Source organism: Pseudopodoces humilis, chromosome 18, assembly GCF_049639895.1.
Source record: "Pseudopodoces humilis isolate 2021_Gansu_Grassland_sample_001 chromosome 18, ASM4963989v1, whole genome shotgun sequence".
In the NCBI taxonomy this organism is placed as follows: domain Eukaryota; kingdom Metazoa; phylum Chordata; class Aves; order Passeriformes; family Paridae; genus Pseudopodoces; species Pseudopodoces humilis.
The window spans coordinates 1,920,939-1,940,388 of NC_142217.1; the positions used below are offsets into that span (position 1 = coordinate 1,920,939).

Genomic DNA, 19,450 nt, shown 5'->3' on the forward strand with positions numbered 1-19,450 from the left:
GATTATCCATGGTTTTAGTGTTTTGATTCCGATAGGAAGAGAGCTCCTGATAATGTATAGAGCTGTCTAACCAAAATTCATTCCACAGCTTTAACCATCACGTGTAATTCCTACTGTCAAGCTTCCCTTTAAGCAGGAGCTCCAGCCCTTCTGCAAATGGCTACCAGCATTTAGGGGATTCTCAAACCCAGAAATCTTGCTTTTCCTTCAAAATTCTTAATTTTGTAAATATTTGCACAGATTGCCTCCCACTGAAGGCAGAGAAAGCCTGTGTGTTCATCCTGAGTCTTCTGCAGATAGTTTTTCTTCTGGCAATCTTGAGTTGAAGGTGAAACAATAAATTATTTTATGCTTTAGGCAATGGCATGAAGGCTCTCATACATGCTGCAGGGCTAGCATGATTTAAAAAAAAAACAACCCAAACCTACTCATATCAAAAAGCTATTGCAAGCATTCTCATGATGGTCTGGTTCATGTTCTTAATTCCAATCCCACTATTGGCTATAATAGTACAATTTCACAGATATTTGTCTTTCGTCAAACAAGAAGTACTCCTTTCCAGATTTCAGTCCACATCTTCAAGGTTAATTTTTTGTTTAAAAGGGCAAAATCCACCCTCCCCTGCAGAAACATATGCTTCTTAAGGGTCCTGATACAAGACATATCAAAGCCGATACCTTCCTAATTTAGGCAAAGGTGAGCTGCTACAAGTCTGTGTCATACTTCAGCTCATTCTGTTCTGGACACATACACAAAACCAAATTTACAAGATTATCCATAAGCAGATCTGTATCAGTAATCACCAGAAAATAAATGTTCAATTTCAGATCAGATCTCTTGCCACTAAGTACACATAACACATTGTTTCTGAAGCTCTCATGGATCCCAAAGCTCCTTAAAGCAAGCAGTAACATGGAAAATGAGCTACACTGCTACAAACTCTATCAGCTGCCCACATCACCTGAGTATTCAAAGACCACTTGTAGTGTCCTGATGCAGGAAAACAGCAGGAATTATGAACATGCTTAAATTCTGTCAAAAAACAAGACTTAGATACTCAGGAATCCAATAGAAAAAGTATGGAGAGGGCTCAGAGGCAAAGCTGCTTCTCTGACTGCTGCAGAGTCCCAGCCAGGAGCACAGAACACATCCTGGCTACAAGTATTACAAGTACCTTCAAAACCAGCTTAAAAAGTGAATTATTACATCACTTAGGCTGACTGTAAAGCAGTAAATACTACATTAAAGACCATAATATTTCCACATCATTTAAATATCAAAAACTTAACCAAATGAGTTACTTTCTTACAAATTTCAAACAAATTTTTTCTGAATATAAAATTACTGGGGGAGGAATTTTTGGCCAGAAGCAGAAGGAGCAAATTTTGTCTTCATATTACTTGTGTGGGAGAATCCTGTAGAAAAATAACTGATGCACTAAAGACTAATAAAAGTTACCTAACAACTTAGATTAATCATTACTGTACTGCAGGTACATGCTTCTGTCACATGTGTCTCAATTTCCATGCATTTTTAAAAAAGCTAAACATCCAAGTTCTGAAAGAAAAACAGAATTTAAATGTTTCCAGATGCTTAATACAGTGTCATTGTACCAGAGAAAACAGAATGGTTCTAACAAGGTTTTACCTAGCAGATCTGCTCCTTCATCAACATCTCCAATGACCTCAGACCCCGCTGTGGAAAGTTCATGGTACAGGGAGTCCGTGTTGATGCCAAATGCTTTGTTCACAATCCCCTGTGTTGGGCTGTTGTTGGAAGCAAAAATAAACAGAAGGAATCTTGTTACTTGGCAACGTTTAAGCTCAAAAATTTATCTTCGAAATACTGAGCATTTCAGACTGTTGCAATCAAAACCCTGAAAGCACATTCCATGTGTTCATCACTGGCTGAATCAGGGAACACACAAAGTAAAAAAAAATAGCATGTGTTATTCCCCAAATAATAGAATCATGGGATGGTTTGGGTTGGAAGGAACCTTAAAGACCACCTTGTTTCAACCCCCTGCCATGGGCAGGGACACCTTCCACTATCCCAGGTTGCTCTAAGCCCCGTCCAACCTGGCCTTGGACACTTCCAGGGATCCAGGGGCAGCCAGTTTCTCCGGGCAACCTGCTTTTTTCCCCGATATCTTTTAACCCTTCCCTCTGGCAGTGGGAAGTCATTCCCCCTTGTCCTGTACCTCCAGGACCTTGTCCAAAGTCCAGCTCTCCTGGAGCCCCTTTGGACCCTGGAAGGGGCTCTGAGGTCTTCCTGGAACCTCCTCTTCTCCAGGCTGAACACCGCCAGCTCTCCAGAGCAGAGGGGCTTCAGCCCTTGGAGCATGTCCATGGCCTCCTCTGGACTTGCTCCATCACTTTCACGTGTTTCTTGTGCTGAGGACACACCTATCCATGCACAACCTCAAAGCTCACCCACATGATTTATTTTGAAGTCACACAAGTTAAGGACTATTTAATGTTTCACAGAAAAATTTCAACTCGCAGAAGAGCTCAGCTTTGACCTGTCAGATTCTGCAAGGGTTCCCATGCTCCTATCAATCTAGACAGAAACCTCAGACAACAGTAAGACCAGATAAGAAATTCAGTGCTGAAAATAGAAATGGCCTTTTTTTCCTGGCCAACCAGTAAGTGCAATCAGACTGAAGGGTCCGTTTTCCCTTCGGGTAAGCCTATGTATTGAAATGCTTCTTTACATGTCCCCAAATGTATGTCATTAAAGGTAAATCAAAGTTAATAGTTTTTGGTGTTATCATTTGACAGCACATTTCCACCTCTCAGTGTCTTTGATACCAACAAGAATCTTGTATTTCTTGACAGCCTCATGGCTCAAAGCAGGAAACAGATGTTACAGGATGTGCAGGCAAGGCAACCTCTAGGATTGTGGCTGTCTACTCTAAAAAATTGTCTTAATGTGAGTTATAAATACTTTCCAGTGCCCTGCCTTGTATGAGTGACATCAACCAACATGAACAGCAGCTGTGCAATTTCTCCAGCAATCTATCAGAAAGGTCAGAACCAACTGAGATGATCTCAAGTTGTATGGCTTCACTATCACATAAATAATCTTTGTGATTACAAATGGAGTGTAGTAGCTGCCCCGATAATGGAGCTACAGCCCATTGCAAAGAAGAGGAAAAGCAATTGTTTTTCAATTACAGAAAAATTCCATCTACCCAGACACTGAGAGCACTGAGGTGGTACAAATGGTGATGTGATGGCACTGCAAATGAATCAGTTCACACAGTCCGACGATCAGCACAAATTACAAGAGAAACTAGTATTCAGTCTGACCTGGAGATCTAATTCAGACTGAAATTTCCTGTTCAGCATTCAGAGCTATATGTATCATGAAAGCACTCTGCTTTCAGAGCAGCACACACACTGTCAGCAGTCCAAGTCAGTCTATGTCTCCTGTAGCTCTCAGTCTCACCGCTTGGAGCAGGGATTCCTGCCTAAAGAGCTCTGGTGCATCAGTCCTCTCTATTTTCTTCTTTCCCTTGGATGTGACCAATTTTTTATCAGATCTCATCAGTCACTTTTGTCTTCCCCACACAGAGCAGTTTCAACTCCCTCAATTACTCCTGACCCTAAAATTAGTCCAGGCATCCTATATGCCCCAAGGGGAGCTTAACCATGTGTGCCTGCCCAGCTGAGAAATGCAGGTTGTTATTGCTGCTCATACCCTTTCTTAGTGGGGGTTCTCAACAGGGTGAGCAAATCCAGTCCAGACTGGGACCATCAGATAATCTTGCCTTCACTCTGGCAGGATACTGTATTTTCTGCATATCTGTAAGATTTTGGTGGGGTCTTTTGCTGATAAAGTGCCAAATTACCCACTGGACAAGGCTAAAAGGTAAATTTCAGTAAAAAACTGCTTAAGCCTATGTTCTCTTTGCTTTTCTTAAACCTTCTGCTGCTCCATCATCCCTCCAAACTCCCAGATCAGTAAGGTAAACAAGCCCAGTCCTGGGTCAGCTGTACATATCCTCCTGCAGATCACCAGCAGGCATCTGCCTTTTGGAGAACACAAAGCAGGTCAGGACCTCTGATACTAAGCAGAGTATATGGACTGTCTCAAACAGCTGCATTGTGAGCTCACTATGAGTCAGAGCACCCACTCTTCACTCCTCATGAAACCAAGTGACAGAACACAGGGAAAAGTCACGATCAGTACCTGCTACCCGTGCGTTCCAGGCGGGGGTCCTGACACATATCCAGCTCTGGGGTAGAATCAATAATGTCCTGGACATCGGACCACTCATCGCTGCTGCCCATCCCTAGGTAAGACAGTACATACCATGTACAGGATCAGGACTTTCAGAGAATGGTATTTCTTGAAGGGACATTTACAGGTTTGAATATTGAGGTTTGAAAATTTCATGGTGCCATGCTCAAAGTCTTAAAATCAGAACAGAAAGTGGTTGAAGGTGGTCTCTCAATTCCAGAGCAGGAACACCATAAGCATCCCCCTTCCCAACCCCATTCCAGAGCATCACTAAAGTCATTGCCCTGAATACTCACTAAAATGGGATAAGCAGAAATATTTTATCCATTATTATCCATTGAAAATAAGTTCCAAAACTCCCTTTTTATCTTCCAATTAGAAATTCAGGATTCAGAATATTCAGAACTAATAACTCAGGATTAGCTGAGATCGAAGGCAACAGTGCTTTTCTGTATAGCTTTATAGAAATTACTATTGTTAGGAACTGGCATTATTTAGTTTTAATAGAATCAGGTTTTCAATACAAATTCTCAAGTCTACACTGGCTTAGATACCCATTACAGTGAAACTTGACTTCAAAACTGATAAATGAAGTCTGGTTTGTGTGAAATCTACAGCCTGAAGCCAATATTTAAAGAATAAAGAATTTCTTCCTCTTGTCAAGTCCTATTTATTGAATACCAAACTCTTCAAAAGCTCAGACTTGCAGCTATTCTGAACAAGCAACATGAACACAGTGTCTGTTCACACAAAGAATTCCTGAAGGATTAACGAGCTAATTTGTGAATTACATTAGTCCCTCAATGAACTTAGATGTGACATTTTTGACCTTTCTAGACGATCTCAGTAGCCAAATATTCAAGGTCTGTGACAACTGAAGTGTTAATTTCTTTAGACTGGCATTGTGCACCGGCTGGCAGCAAATCCAGGCTGGAAGACAAAGTATGATGTGGATCTGTTGCCAAAGCAGGCATGCACACCCAGCAGGCCTAATATAAACACAGCCTTCCTCAGCTTTATTTTACCAAGCTGGGACACCTTTCTGCAGATACCTCTGAGTACCATTTTTGGCAGCTCAGCTCTAAGGCATGTGCATCACTGACAGATATTTTAAATACAGATGCATAAAATACATTATTAAAATTCAAGTACGTGCATTACTTCTAAGCATGGAGAATTGATTTTGCATTAGGGGTGAAAAATAGCTGAAAGGTTGAATATGCAGAGCACATAAAGAAGCCATAACTCTCTGCTTTGAGCATATTCCACAATATCACATTTCCACCAAAAAAAGTGCAAAAAAAAAAAAGCTTCCACTTCACAATTGCACACATACGAAAAAGAGATGACTTTGACCCAAGAAAGCTGTTGATAGCAGATGAGCTTGTAAAGCAGCAACTGTAAGAACCAGGGTATTTACAGAGCATCCAAACAACTGACATCCATGCTTAGCTTTCCTGCTATAAGTGTTTCATGGTCTTGCCTTGGCCAGGATCACAGCCATACCACAATCTAACAGCAGGCTGTGCAGAACCCATATGCTACAATGGACAACTATCCTAGTCTCTGACAGATGGACATCTGTGACCCTGAGGACCCCCTCAGGAAAATACAGACTGGGACTCAGTTATGGCAGTTCTCATTTAGTGCTACAGCAAAAGATGTTGTATGTTGGTTTCTGGTCTTAATTTGTTAGGAACCAGCTTGTGAATGTTAGCAGAGGAATTTCTGCTTCAGTAATAACTTAGTTATAACTTCTGCTTCCAAAGGAGTAACTTGGGTAAAGAAGATCACCTGGTTCAGATGCCATCCTCAGAGACCTATGTTTACCTCTGTGCTCCTGCAGATTATTCCAATAAAAAAATTTAACAAAAATCTTTAAAAAAATCTTACAGTCCTTTTGTATTTTAAGTTCATAATTAAGTTCATTTTAAGGTCTGTAAAACAGATCACTTCTCATTTCTGGTGGCCACTGCAAGTCTCACAATCCAGGGTAGATCTGCTCAGACAGTACACGGGCACAGCTAAAGGGCCTTTTATCATGTTATTACATCATTTATTTATTTAACAGCCTAGTGCTAAAGCTTAGATGATGGCTTCCCTGAGAAGAAATCATGAATTCAAATTACTAAAGTACTCTGGAAAATGGAGAGAAAACAACTAACTTCCACAGATTTGGGAGTGTTCTTATATGAGGAAGAGGATAAAAACATCAGCTCACTTAGCTGAAACAGCTGGATACAATTCTTCTAAGCAAATCATAGTGTGGGATAACAGCACAGAGGAAAATAATTATTTAATCTCACTGACAAATTTGGCATTTGAACATCTGGATATAAAATACTTATTAATAAATCCACACAGAAAACTAAATATAAGCTTTTAACTGTCATATTGATGAGGTCCAGAAACAGCTTCCCAAAAGCTCAGCCTAAGACGTGACTTGAGCACTCATGAAAGAGGTTCCATGACATGAATACATGCCACTGTAGGGAACTGAACTCCATAATCTGTTCCCACCTTGTGAATTTGTGAAATTACTCATATAACTGATGTTTTCAAAAATTTGCTATGCAGAAAACTGCTAACATCCAATTAACCCTGTCTCATTCATGTACCTTTCGAAGTCAGGCTTCCTAAAATTCTATACTTACAGTGCAGTCGCCCAGCCTCTCTCTGTAACAGAGAGACACAAGCACTGGGAATTCAATGATGTTAGTGACCAAGTACCTGAGCTCCAGCTGCCATACCTATGCTGACATTCCTCATCTCCTGTGTGACCTGGACTTCCATGTTCCGGCTGTTCCGCTTTTCTCGTGCCCTCTTATTGCTCTTGGTGGTGCCATTGGTGTACTCGCCGATGGGCTGGATGCTCTCGTTCAGAGGGGTGACAGCGGCAGAGGGCACAGATGATGTGGGAGTGTTGGACTTGGTTCCCGCGGTGCTTGGCGTGGCAGCTGCCGAGGACTGCCCAGATTCAGACATTTCGTCTTGAGGGCACTGTGGCAATTCCAGGGCAGCAGAACAGAAAGGGAAAAGCACAATTATACATTTCAGTAAGTCACATTTGCTGGTGTATGGCTGCCTTAAAGCATTATGAGCATGGTTCTTGCTCACTGTACCAGTTACATGTCCCATTGTTTGCTGGTGACACCAGGTACTACCACCACAGTGAAGCAGTGAGTTCTCGTGCTGAACTCAACAAGCAAATCCCACCTGTGGAAAGGGCTATAACCTTCCTCCTTCACTACTGAATATTGGTCTTCACAAATCACATGGGTATGTGATCTCAAGAAAGGTGGCCTTATCACAGGTGAAAAGCACCTGTAGCTTGCTCACACTGACTACATTGAAAGCTGAAGGGCTTTGGCACTTGCAGCAAACTAGGCCAGTGTTTCCCAAGGCTGGAAGGCAACGAGGATATCGCTTGGGAAAGATCTGAAGTGGCCTCTTAGAAGTCTTGGCTGATATCATTACTGTAAGCCACCAACACACCTGGATGAGAAAACAGCAAAATGGTTATGCCACTAAACTGCAGAAGCAGAGTGGACACTGATCTGGGATGTTCTGGCTTGTCTGACACAGGAGACCTATGTCCCCAAACCACCTTATGCAGAGGTAGGCAGGCATGGGTCCAGCTTGAGAACACAGCAGAAACAGGTATGGTCTCCCACTTCCAAATGGCAGGATGACAATACCCAATAATTCAGAAAGGTGAGAAATGAACACAGAAGATGGATTATCAGTATGGAATGTGCAAAATGGCTCATGGTTCTAAGAGACATTACAGCCCCACTTCTTGTACCATCACCTCCTGAGGAACAGTGAGGCTTCAAGACTTGGTCAGGGTCTTACTCTGTGACCTGTGTTTGTGAATTAAGGCAGTACTGCTTCAGTCAGATAAGGAATGACCTCTCTCAGACCCAAATGAGACCTCCCCAGTCTTAAGGGCAGCCCGCTCTAACTACTGCCTGCTGGGAGGTGACATAATTAATGCTGAGAGTTATACATAACAGTGAATTGCAATTGGGTGCAGCAGCATCTGCACATCCAGACCCAGCTTTCATCTTCATCACTAGCCTCTCACCTCTGTGGAAGTACTAGAGAGATCCTGGTTCTGCTCAGAGGCTACTATGAGCCCCCCAACCTTGGAGCGGTGACACCATTTCACTTCGCTCATTTGGAAGTCACATTCTCTTGTTCTAATAACAGCTTCACAACATGACCACAAAATCCAATATGGGATGAAGGGGAAGACTGAAAAAAATAGTGACTTAACCCTTTGCAGCCTTATTTTTGTTAAATCTGGAATTTTATTAAGATCTTCCTTTAATTAGACTGGCCTCTGTATACTTATCTTACAATGCCGTGGTGCACACTACCCCGTCAAAGGGAAGTCAAAGGGTTACACTGCATCTGTGCATTTATATTGGAAACTCACGTTTTTGTAAATGGCACTACCATTAAATGCAATCCACATTTTGTATATTTTCTGCATTGTCAGTCCAAACAGTACCCACATTCTCACATGAGTATCCAAACCATCTCCCAGCACATATGCTGGTTTTAGCAGCAAGACGGAGATGAGAATTTTGCACTTAGCTTGCTACATGTGAAAACCACACTTCCCACCTCTTCTTCATATTCCTGATTTAGGAGCTACTTTCCTAGCATGTAAAGGAAAAAAAAGAATCAAATGGGATTTTTGATAATAAATAGGCTCCAGTAAGCTTTGGACTACTTCAGCTGCAGTTTGTCTTCTGTGCTTTCAGATGTACAAAAGGACAAAGAGTATCAAGTGTGAAGTGCAACCATAAAACTTCTTTCCTCAAATAAAACTGCTGCTGGATGAGAGAATTCAGGGATGTTCTTGGATCCACTCTAAGTCTATGAAAATAACTGAAGTTCAGAAGCATCTTAGGCATGTAAGAGACACCCAGGTGAGTCGACTCCACTTGTCATTCCTTGTTCTTATGAACCAGGTGTCATAAAAAAGCCCTGGACCATCAGTGTATATAGGGTGCTATTTGCATCAGCAATATCCTGTAACTTCTTGTTTATTGACATAACTTGCCTCTTAACCTGAACACATGAATAAGTAATTACCCTGGTCTTTCACTACTCTTAAGTTATAGATCTGAATTTTGTATTTACCTAGAAAACATAATTTATCGACCTTCCAGCCGGCATTGGAAAATTCCTCCCAAATGTATATACTACCAATGTATCCCTCTTAGCAGCCCAGAAGCTGGTATCTTCCTTCTACTGTCTGAGTGCTCTGTTAATGCTAAATATTGCACTGTGTACAGCTCTTCTCTCCAGCAAAGGAGGCATTCTCCAAAACCCATAGCTCACCCAAAGAATAATCTCCACAGCCACCACTTACCTACAGTCATACCTGTCAACCTCCTAAACATCAACTGTGTAGTAGTGACCTCCAAAATGCATTGTAAAGGCCCAACATTCATAGCAGTCATATGTCACCATGAGAAGCCACAATTGTATGGTTATAACACTGAAAGCATAGTACATAAAAACAAAAATGTTAAGGACTTTTATCTCCAAAACATTGTATAAAATAAATGTACAACTGAATGCAAAAATAAAATAATAACAGCAACTAAAATAGAAAATAGTAATAAAAAGTAAACAAGGACACTTAAAATGGAAGCACAGCATGGCACCATGAAGAAGGAAAACTAGTGAGAATAGTCAGGTACATACTGGGAAAGTGAGTCATGCGTGAGTGACGTCAGCAAAATACCAGAGCTCTGAAGAAGAGGCAAGGGATGCATGAGCCACACCTCTGAGAAGTCAGTCATACAGAGGATTTAAGAAACAGCATTTCAGTCACAGAGTGTTCAAGAAACTTGTGGGAGGAAAATCTCCATTTCAAACTAGAAAGTCAGTCAATTACATCCTTTAATTATTCATTAATTTGTTCCATACTCAGGAAATTCTCCATAACAGACTACCCATCCAAGTCTTCCACAGCACAAGCTCCTCAGGTCCACTGTACCATCTAGACTCCTTTATCCCAGCATTCCACTCTGAGCTGAACTTCGCCACCAAAGCTTCCCATTTATCTGGGTTGCTGCTGCATTCCCCTAAAATGCAGATGCTGGGTTACTTCTTATGCAAGTTCTCAGTGGGACTACTTAAAGAATTAGACCTTAGCAAGGCTGTGGAAGATGGATCTAACTACAGTGTCCACCCAGCTCTTCTCTAAAAACTAACCCCCACTGCCCATGATCATTGGAAGGTCTGTTCATGCCAAGGTGTGCAGCACTGCCTGGAGAGCCTGAGGAATAACTGATTCCAGACGTGGGCTGGGCTCTGTACATTTTGGTTGTCTTGGCACAGCACTAGTACGAAGAAACACATTCACGCTCTGTCCTCATTTCCGTCATCCATTATTATGTTATTGTACAGTGTGGCACTGCTATTCCGTAATTTCAGGCAGAGCTTTCAAGGAACAGCTGTAGGATGTCAATGGCATTCTACAAATTTCCCAAAATTCTGTGCCTCTAACACTACAATAAGGACTGCATTCCAACCCTCCATCTTCTGCCAACAGTCAAAGATATTTTGGATTTCCAAATTCCACAATGGCAGAGAGCTGACAAACTGCTGACATTTGTGCTGTGCTAGGCCTGGCTGTTTTACAGACATAGTGTTAAAAAAATTAACTTGCTGCTTTGTTTTCTGAGTAAATAGTTAATCTGTCTATGCATCAAGGCCACTGCTGTAGAGTGCCTCACGTGAAAGCCCATTCATGGAATCTGGAGACATACAGAAGGGGTACAACAAGCTGGGGATTTCTTTTTCTTAATCTCCTCTTCGCCTTTACTGCCTCAATGTAGTTTACAGGATCAGTGATTCACAACTTTTAAAAAGGAGACCAGTCCTTTTATGTGGCACATAAAACAGCTGATGTTCTACAAATTCCAAGCAGAGTGAAGGTAAATTTAATCAGACACTTCTGAAGTAGAGCAGAAAATCTCTGAGACACCAGTGGATGACACATTGAGCTGTGCTCAGCAGAGAAACCAATGTCTCTCAGACCCGTCACCAGGCATTTGTGGAAAATCATTTAAAGAGGAGAATTTGGTGGGATCCTAAGCACAAAGACTTTGCAAAATCTACAAGTGTAGATCATGGGAAATGCACTGTAGCATGCATAGCCTAATCTGTAAATAGCTGCAGTGAGCTGTCAGCTCAGAGCACACCACTTGGGCCTTGGGGCTCAGACCAATCTCCAAATAGCAGAGTGGAGACCTCTGAATGGCAGAGCAGAGCACAAGATGCATCAGGCAGCACCATGAGCTGCTCCAGTGCTGCTGCAATGCTGTGAGGATTTTGGAACACCTGATGCAGAAGGCAGAGCAGTAACAGTGACAGATGTACTGAAGGTAGACAGTGCAAGTCTAGAGCAGTGACTAGGCATAGGTGGAACATAAGACCTTTAAGCGCAGTGCAAGACTTGGGCATCCAGAGAGAATAACAAGGGAGCCCTTTTTAGTGAAGACAGGAAGGCCAGGAGATCAGACAAAAATGACAAACACTTACGGGCAAGTGCAACCCAATGCCTGGCCCCACTTGAGTTGCAGAACCATTGCTGTTATCGAAGTGGAGAGAAGGGACAGGTTCCACCATGCCCTCTTCCAAATAAATCATTAAGAAGTGAAGGATTTCTCTTCACTCAATCCCTAACTCCTTTCACACATATCCCTCTCAACTTGGGGCCAGCCAAGTAAAGGAGATTATCCCTGAGACAAGCAGCATGAGGGGCTGCGTCAAATCCTTCCTGCACCATATGCCAGATCTGCAGAAGAATATCCTCCCACCTCCAGCACAGCTACTATGGGAGCAAATACATAGGGAGAGGCTGCAAAGGGTTACGGACACAGATTGTCTCTAGCTTAATGAAAATGTGAGATGTTATCGACAGCGAGAGAGTGGGAAACCCTTGCTCTGTGATGGTCTAGAAAACCTTGTAGCTGGAGTTGGACTGCAGCTGGCCGAGGTCACTCAGGTGCCAGTGGTCCAGTGTTGGGATGATCTTGGCCCCTATCTGCCCACGTACCATGCCATCAGCGAGGGGGAAGACATTGAGGGAGTTGGGACGTTCCTTCCTGCTAAAGAGACAAACAGGGAGAGAGAGAGAGAGGGAAGCGTGTTAGCAATGTACAAGGTTCTGATAGAAAACAAATAGCACACTAGCGTATGTGAAATACTAGTTACTATTAATTGGACTGCAGCTGTTACCCTCAAGTGGCAGCTGTCTGAACTCCCAACTCCCACACTTCCTTGGTGCTGTTTGCTCCATCCCATGGTGTTACAGCTAGAGTAACACCTCCTCCTGGGGAAACTTTAATAGGGAGGGGGTCAGTGGCCATAACAGGTTCAACTGACTGCTCAATCAGTATGAGAAATTTGGAGGATCATGAAAGTGCAGGGAACCACCAGCCAATTTAAGTCAGTGCTTCTTCTGAGAAATAAAGGTACAAGGAAAATAAGCGACGGAAAACAATTCTCACAGCAAAAAAGTAAAAGCTCCATAGCTTCTACAGATGTCATCACAGGGTGAAGAATAAAGCTTTTAAGTGTCATCTACATTAAACTTATGACATTCCACCCCAAATCTGGTGAGCTTCAACAACAAGAACCAGAGGGGTTAGATCACTTCCAATTTTAAGTATGGAAGAAAGTATTTATACTCTTTGATCTCTCTCCATGTCCATATTACAATGCACTCACAACGCACTCTCAAAAAACAAAGATAAAAATTAATGCATCATGCATATTGCTAGGTGTCTCTAAGTATGCTCTGTTCATCCTCTCCTTTCTGGAAACTGCAGGTGACTCGCTAGCTGCAGGTTTGATTCCAAACAAAAGCTGGCACAGATTTTGAGATCAAGCTTCAGTGGGAGAAAATCTAGAGCAAGCAGTGGAGGTGGAAAGGCTGTGGCAGCAGCTTGCTGAACCCAGAAAATGGTTCAGAGTATCTCTAATTGCCTCCAGTCCCTGCAGAGCTGAACTAAATTGATTCTCTGTGTCATGTGCACCTACACTTGGACTCAATTATACTTCACCTACTCCTGCACAGTGTTTCTGCTTAATTGTGGGGGTGTGATGAAACCTGCCATTCTGTAGCACGCTGTTAGTAACAACAGACCTCCATGTGCCTGTCTGTAATGATCATCAGCACTGGGTGTCATGCCCAGGCTTGGAAACAAGCACAGACACCCCACCTGTGACCATGGCAAGCAACTGCTACAGGCCTCTGGAACAGAGCAAACACACTAATACAGGGGATGGTACACCAGCCAGCTCTTTTAGAAAATAGAGAGATGGAGTGTCCAGCAGAGGAGATGATATTTGCTGAGAAAAACCACAATGCCCAACCTTCAAAGTCACTCCCAGCACTGCCCAGCCACCACATCATGCTGCATTGCTGCATCAGTGCCTACCTCGAATAGGCAAAAAGGCCTCCTGTGGCCTGTCTTGGATAGGCAAGATAGGGCAGAAAGGTGTTTCCAGTGTGGCCTGCTTGGGATGCACTTTTCCTAGGAATCTGCATTAAAATCCCCTCCTTAAGATACCAGACTCATACATGGAAGTTTCATATACATACCCTCTTAGAAAGGAGGCATGCAACTGGGTGTTGGAGGAACACAGATCACTGATCATCATTAACCTTCTCACAGGTAACAAGCAATAGGACAAGAGGAAATATCCTCAAGTTGCACCAAGGTAGGTTCAGATTGGATATTGCAGAAAATTTCTTCACTGAAACAGTGGTTAAGCATGGAAGCAGGCTGCCCAGGACAGTAGTGGATTCAGAATTCTTGGAAGCATTCAAAAGGTGTGTGGATGTGGTACTCTGAGATACGATTTAGTGGGCATGAGGGTATCCAATTAAAGGTTGGACTTGATGATCTTGGAGGTCTTTTCCAACCTTAATGATTCTACCATTCTCCACAGATTCAAGTCCAGACTCCTATGTGATAGAAATTGTCAGTTTCCTTGTAGCTTTTTCTTTCCATTACGAAAGGCTTGTGACTTAAATAACTGCTGAAGGTTTAGTGAAAACATTCCACCGCTGTTTGTCTAAATCCCAATTTATGACTGTAACCTGCCACTTACATCTGCTCCTACTAGATCATGATGCCAAGGGACAATTACCTCTGCCTCTCTGCTCTCTTTATCCCACTGCTATCATTCCAAGACCCTGGAAACAGCTGGGTTTTAAGTTCCTACAAAAGTTTCTAAATAACATACTAGGCAAGTGTTTCCTCTCCTAGGAAATCTTCACCCTGGCATTGATACAAGCACCACAGAAAGTAGAGTTAATTATGTGTAAGAGATTATGAAGGGATTCAAAACTAGAAATCAGAGCCACTTTATGCCACAAAATCAGAAAATTCCTAGTTTCACTGATAAAGAAATATTCCAAGGGTCCCTAAGAGTCGACTTCCAAAAAATCTCTCTTTTTTTATGGAGAAAACAAAATTGGGTCATTTTTTGAGATGCTTTAACTATTGTATCTTTTCTTCAGGACTGAATGATAGTGTAAGAGTCTTGCTTCCACAGGTGTATGGAGCAGGAGAAAGTTTCCTGTAACTGCAGAACAGTCCTTGTCAAACCAGTGGTGCAGCCAGAATATCTTAGTGACTATGCTGGAATGACTTGACGTAACTCACTGACAACACTGAGACGTAAGAGCTGCCCCAAAAGTATGCTGAAAGACATTAAATTATACTTTCCCCTTTTCTTTTTTGTTGATATGCAAACACATACACACTTAACACACAAGGAAATACAGGAGCCACTGAATTGAGAGGAAATGTGTGAATTTCACAGTCCCTATTAAAGAGACAGAGGTACAGAGTCTCTGTAGCATCAGAAGCTGTAGAATCTTCAGACAGGAATTTTAGCAAAGACTGTTAGGAAATTTCCTTGCTGAGTTTCTTTGGAAACACCTTCAAGCCTCTTCAAAACCTCTCATCCAAGGGTAAAGAGCAAACACTGCTGAAGAGCTAACTCCAGTTTTGCAGTCCTGGAGTTGGCTACCAAATTTAAATGCAAATAAATTTAAAGTGTCCTCAGGGCTTGTCTAAATTTTGCTGCAGTTGCCCTCATATACCCAAATCATTCCAGGACTCACCCAGGGTGAGCTTTAACACTTCACTTGTTAGTTCCACCTTGAGTTACAAGGTGAACAGCACACTCTCCAATAAAGGTTTGCAGTAGCCAAAACCTGGGATTAGGATGTTCTTCAAGCAATATCCTAAAGTTTACAAAACATAACAAAACTAGTTTGTTTGCCAGAATTTAAAGAGTAGAACTACTCTCTTTGAAGGCTCTGGGCACAGCATTCCCTGCCCAACCATCAGCCAAAAGTGCCTTTGGAAACCAACTGACACTGACACCTGTTCTTCTCCACTCAGAAATCAGGCATGGCTTGTTCTCTGGAGTATGGTAAGAGAATAAATTTCTTGGAACCTCAGGGAATTGCATGAAGATGTGTCAGGGGAGTTTTAGGCTGAATTTCAGGTAAAAATTCTTCCCCCGGAGTGGTGGACACTCAACAAGCTCCCCAGGGAATGGTCACAGCCCCAAGGCTGCCAGAGCTCCAGGAGCATTTGGATACTACTCTCAGGCACAGGATGGGATTGCAGGGACGGATCTGGATTTGAAAATCCTTATGGACCCCTTCCAACTCAGGATTTTCTATGCTTCTATGGGTCTATTATTCCTGACTTTTTAAAACATTATGGGATGTGAAGTGTAAACATCCCATCCCAGACATTTGATCCTGTTTTGGAACCAAACTTGTGTGTCTTCTGCATTTGCATGCACATGCTTCTCCCTGCTGTGTTATCCCAGCTCCATGGGTCCTGCTGCACCCCTGAACCAGCAATTCCAGCACAGGTGTCAGTAGACACAGAGAGCAAATATGTCAGTACAGTACATTCCCAGCATCACACTGTAACCACTCCACAGCAACCTCCAACACTTGGATTAATGAAGTACAGGTGCAGCAGTAGGATTTACCTTTTCCTCCAGGACTGGCGATGACTGCAGTGACAAACACAACAGCGAAACAGCAGCAATCCCACAAAAAGCGAGACAAAAAGAACAACCATTAGAGAGCAAATGTCATGCAAACATGCAACCCACCACAGACGTAAGGTACACATGCACTGCAACTCACACCATGTGGAAGTGGGTACAAACTCATTACACCTCTTGGACGGCTATTGATACACACCACCTCCACAAAGTTGCTGCTAAAACTTCTCCCTAGTCCCATTTATTTTAAATAAATGCACCCAAATTTGTTACACAGGTCATGAGAAATTATACCTGTCCCCCCCACCCAGTGCACTGGGTGATCCACAAACACTGGTGTTCCTCCCTCCTCCCTCCAGCAGTGCAATGACATCAAAACACACCTGCCCCAGGTGCTTGTGCACAAGCACAACAGAGAGCTACACATACACACACGCAAACAGTGTAAAGCTGGAGACTGAAGAAAAACTCCCACTTCCCACTGGTAGTTCCTACACACTTGGATCACAGTCCCATCACGGGCTTTTCACCGACAGTGTTTCCCTCCAAGGACGCTAGCAATATGCTACACTTAAAGTGTAAAAGACTAACTTCTCTGACATAAAAAGGCAATTCTTGATGAAAATTTTGCCCTTCACCACTGAGACTGGCAGTCTTGTAGATACAACCAGCAACACTTTTCAGTGGGCAGCTCTTTCATGGAATGTTAACATAAAGCTATAATTCATATACTTTTATTTGAGAGTCAGGGAAGGAAAAGCTTTTAAGCTTTTAAGAAAGGAAAATATCAAAAATTATTTCTACTATGCAGTCCATCTCAGGAGTGGGACTTCGATGATCCCTTTCAACTCAGGATATTCTTTGATTCTATGACTCAAAGTTGGCAGGTGCTCACCATTTAAGAGAGACTTAAAAGAGACAGGACTCACCACTTAAAAGAGAGATGCCCTAAATTTGCTTTTGCCTACGGTACTTTTAGATTTTACTGTGTAAGCACTTCCACAGATATATTCTTACTTCCAGAAGCGTAAGCTGGGAGAGAAACAAGTCTAGCAGACTTATCCCATTCCTTCTCTAACACTAGGATCAGATCATGTTCTGGGAGCTAACTCTGGATTTCCAGACTGTGAGGGACAGAAGAGAAGGTAGAAAAATAATGTGGAGATTTTATGAACAGACGAGCACCTACAAACTACTGGTTCTTTTCACACCATGTCCTCTCAACCTTTCTACATCCCTCATGCCTGTCTCTTCTGCCTAGGAAAACTGACATCTAGCTTTTTTTTGTTTTTCTCATTTGATTCCTATATTTTAGACAATCTATTTCTAGTCAGAACCCAAACACTGCAGGAAGGGAGGAAAATCCATTTCCTGGATGTAAGCAGGATCTTTGGTGACTGACAGAAAGCTTCCTCTGAAAGAACAGGTGAAAATATCCTGTAGCAGCTAATATATTTAATTGCTACGGTTTTGCTGCCTATCCCACATACAAAGACATGTACACACACAAACACTTTATTTGACACATCCATCCATTCTACAGATAAACTTTTACACACCACCTAAGAATACAAATGTGTTTTCCAGAGGCACCATCAATAGCATGATAAAGCTTTGCCTTCATGAAACAACACACAAAGCTCCTCACCATCAAGTACCCACAGCTCACCCAGAACCCATTAAATGAGAGCTTCAACTACAATCTGTGTCCCCAGGGAAAGGTCCTGCTCTGTTTTCTCTCTCAAAAATGCACACTCAGCATGTAAGCTCCCAGGAGACACCTGTTACATGGAGAGGTCATGGCCCTACCTCCTCCCAGGTACACTGCTCTCAGTTTGGTTATTTCCCCCAACTTGCTGCATCTTAGATCGCTCGATATGTTCCACATAGGTCTGGATCATCTGTGAGGAGAAAAAAATCTGTGAGGCAAACAGACGAGAAAGGCTCATTTTCTACTTTTGTTTAATTTTCTATGGCATCCATTTCCAATTCCCTGGGTTTTTTTGCAGACTTCCTTGTCTTTACTGTTGCCTTCTAAGCTGATGATGTATGTGAATGGTCTAATCTGATAGGAAATTTCTCAGCATATAGTGTCAGAAATTACTTCAACTGCATCTCATAACCGAAGAGCCTTGAAAGAACATATCCCAAAACAACATAAGCCTGGAGGCTTGTAGGCAATGGGAGATGAGGTAGCAGGACACTGTGCACAGCATCACAGAACAGATGAGACTGGAAGGAATGTCCTAAAGTCCATCAGTCCACCCCCTGCTGAAATAGGGCCACACAGAGCAGGCTGCCATGGGACTGTGTCCAGCTGGCTTATTAATATCGCCAAGGAAGGAGACTCCAATATGCCTCTGAACAACCTATGCCAGGGCTCATTGTCCTTGCAGTAAAGTGGTTTTTACTACTTTGTTCACAGTGATCTTTCTGCGTCCTAGTTTGCGCCAGCTGCCTCCACTGGGCACCAGTGAACACAGCCTGTCTCCATCCTCTTTACACCCCCCCAGTCAGGTATTTCTGATGTTCCCAAAGTTCAGAAGCTCTAGTCATCACTAGGATTGTAAAGCTGAGTTCCTTGACATGATATAGTCATGTAGATATAGACAAAGAGTTTATTTATTTAGAAAGATGATATCCTACCTCTGTGTGACGCTGATGCAGAGCATTATACTCCTTCTTCATTTCTGATTCACGTTCTTCCAGTCGAGAAACTGCAAGAGAAGACCCAACTATCAGCTGACATACACCCAGCTCTCAAAATAAACTATGTGAGAAAAAAGCCTATTTTTTTAGAAATTAATTTATACCTACTGAATAAAACAAACAGAAACAGAATTGTGGGATTTCGTCTATGTTACAAACTTAGTTCATGGGTACTTGCATGTTCCAAATACCAGTAATTCTGCACCATAAATGCAATAAAACCACAGAAGTTTTTCAGCAGTAGCCTGGTGCCCTGTAAGCATCTTAGTTTGGCAACAATTTAAATTGTCCTCTCAGACTGGCTCTTCTGGCTCATAGAGAAGCAGAAGTACTGGACAAAACACCAGCAAATTCTGAGGGGAACTTCAATGGCTGCACATATTAAGGAAGTATTTGTAAAAACAAATATACTAAGTAA

The 19,450-nt window shown here is 42.4% G+C and overlaps 1 protein-coding gene across 27 annotated transcripts in view; it reads right to left on the bottom strand.

Moving 5' to 3' along the window:
• The window catches only part of MAPK8IP3 (mitogen-activated protein kinase 8 interacting protein 3), a 75,831-nt gene that overhangs the window by 32,391 nt on the left and 23,990 nt on the right, over positions 1-19,450 (bottom strand). For 14 of the 27 annotated variants that reach the window (XR_015774113.1, XM_088064212.1, XM_088064215.1 and 11 more), the window contains exons 3-9: positions 18,970-19,040; positions 18,133-18,224; positions 16,306-16,329; positions 12,239-12,383; positions 6,996-7,245; positions 4,195-4,297; positions 1,648-1,766 (exon numbers count right to left, since the gene is read on the bottom strand). Coding sequence is in view for 26 of the 27 variants with exons in the window: in XM_088064212.1 (XP_087920338.1) it covers positions 1,648-1,766; positions 4,195-4,297; positions 6,996-7,245; positions 12,239-12,383; positions 16,306-16,329; positions 18,133-18,224; positions 18,970-19,040 (804 nt within the window). In the remaining variant the exon portion in view is untranslated. Of the gene's footprint in view, positions 1-1,647; positions 1,767-4,194; positions 4,298-6,995; positions 7,246-9,631; positions 9,750-12,238; positions 12,384-16,305; positions 16,330-18,132; positions 18,225-18,969; positions 19,041-19,450 lie in introns of those variants that run through there. The other 13 variants (XM_088064214.1, XM_088064210.1, XM_088064207.1 and 10 more) reach the window with 6 other exon arrangements.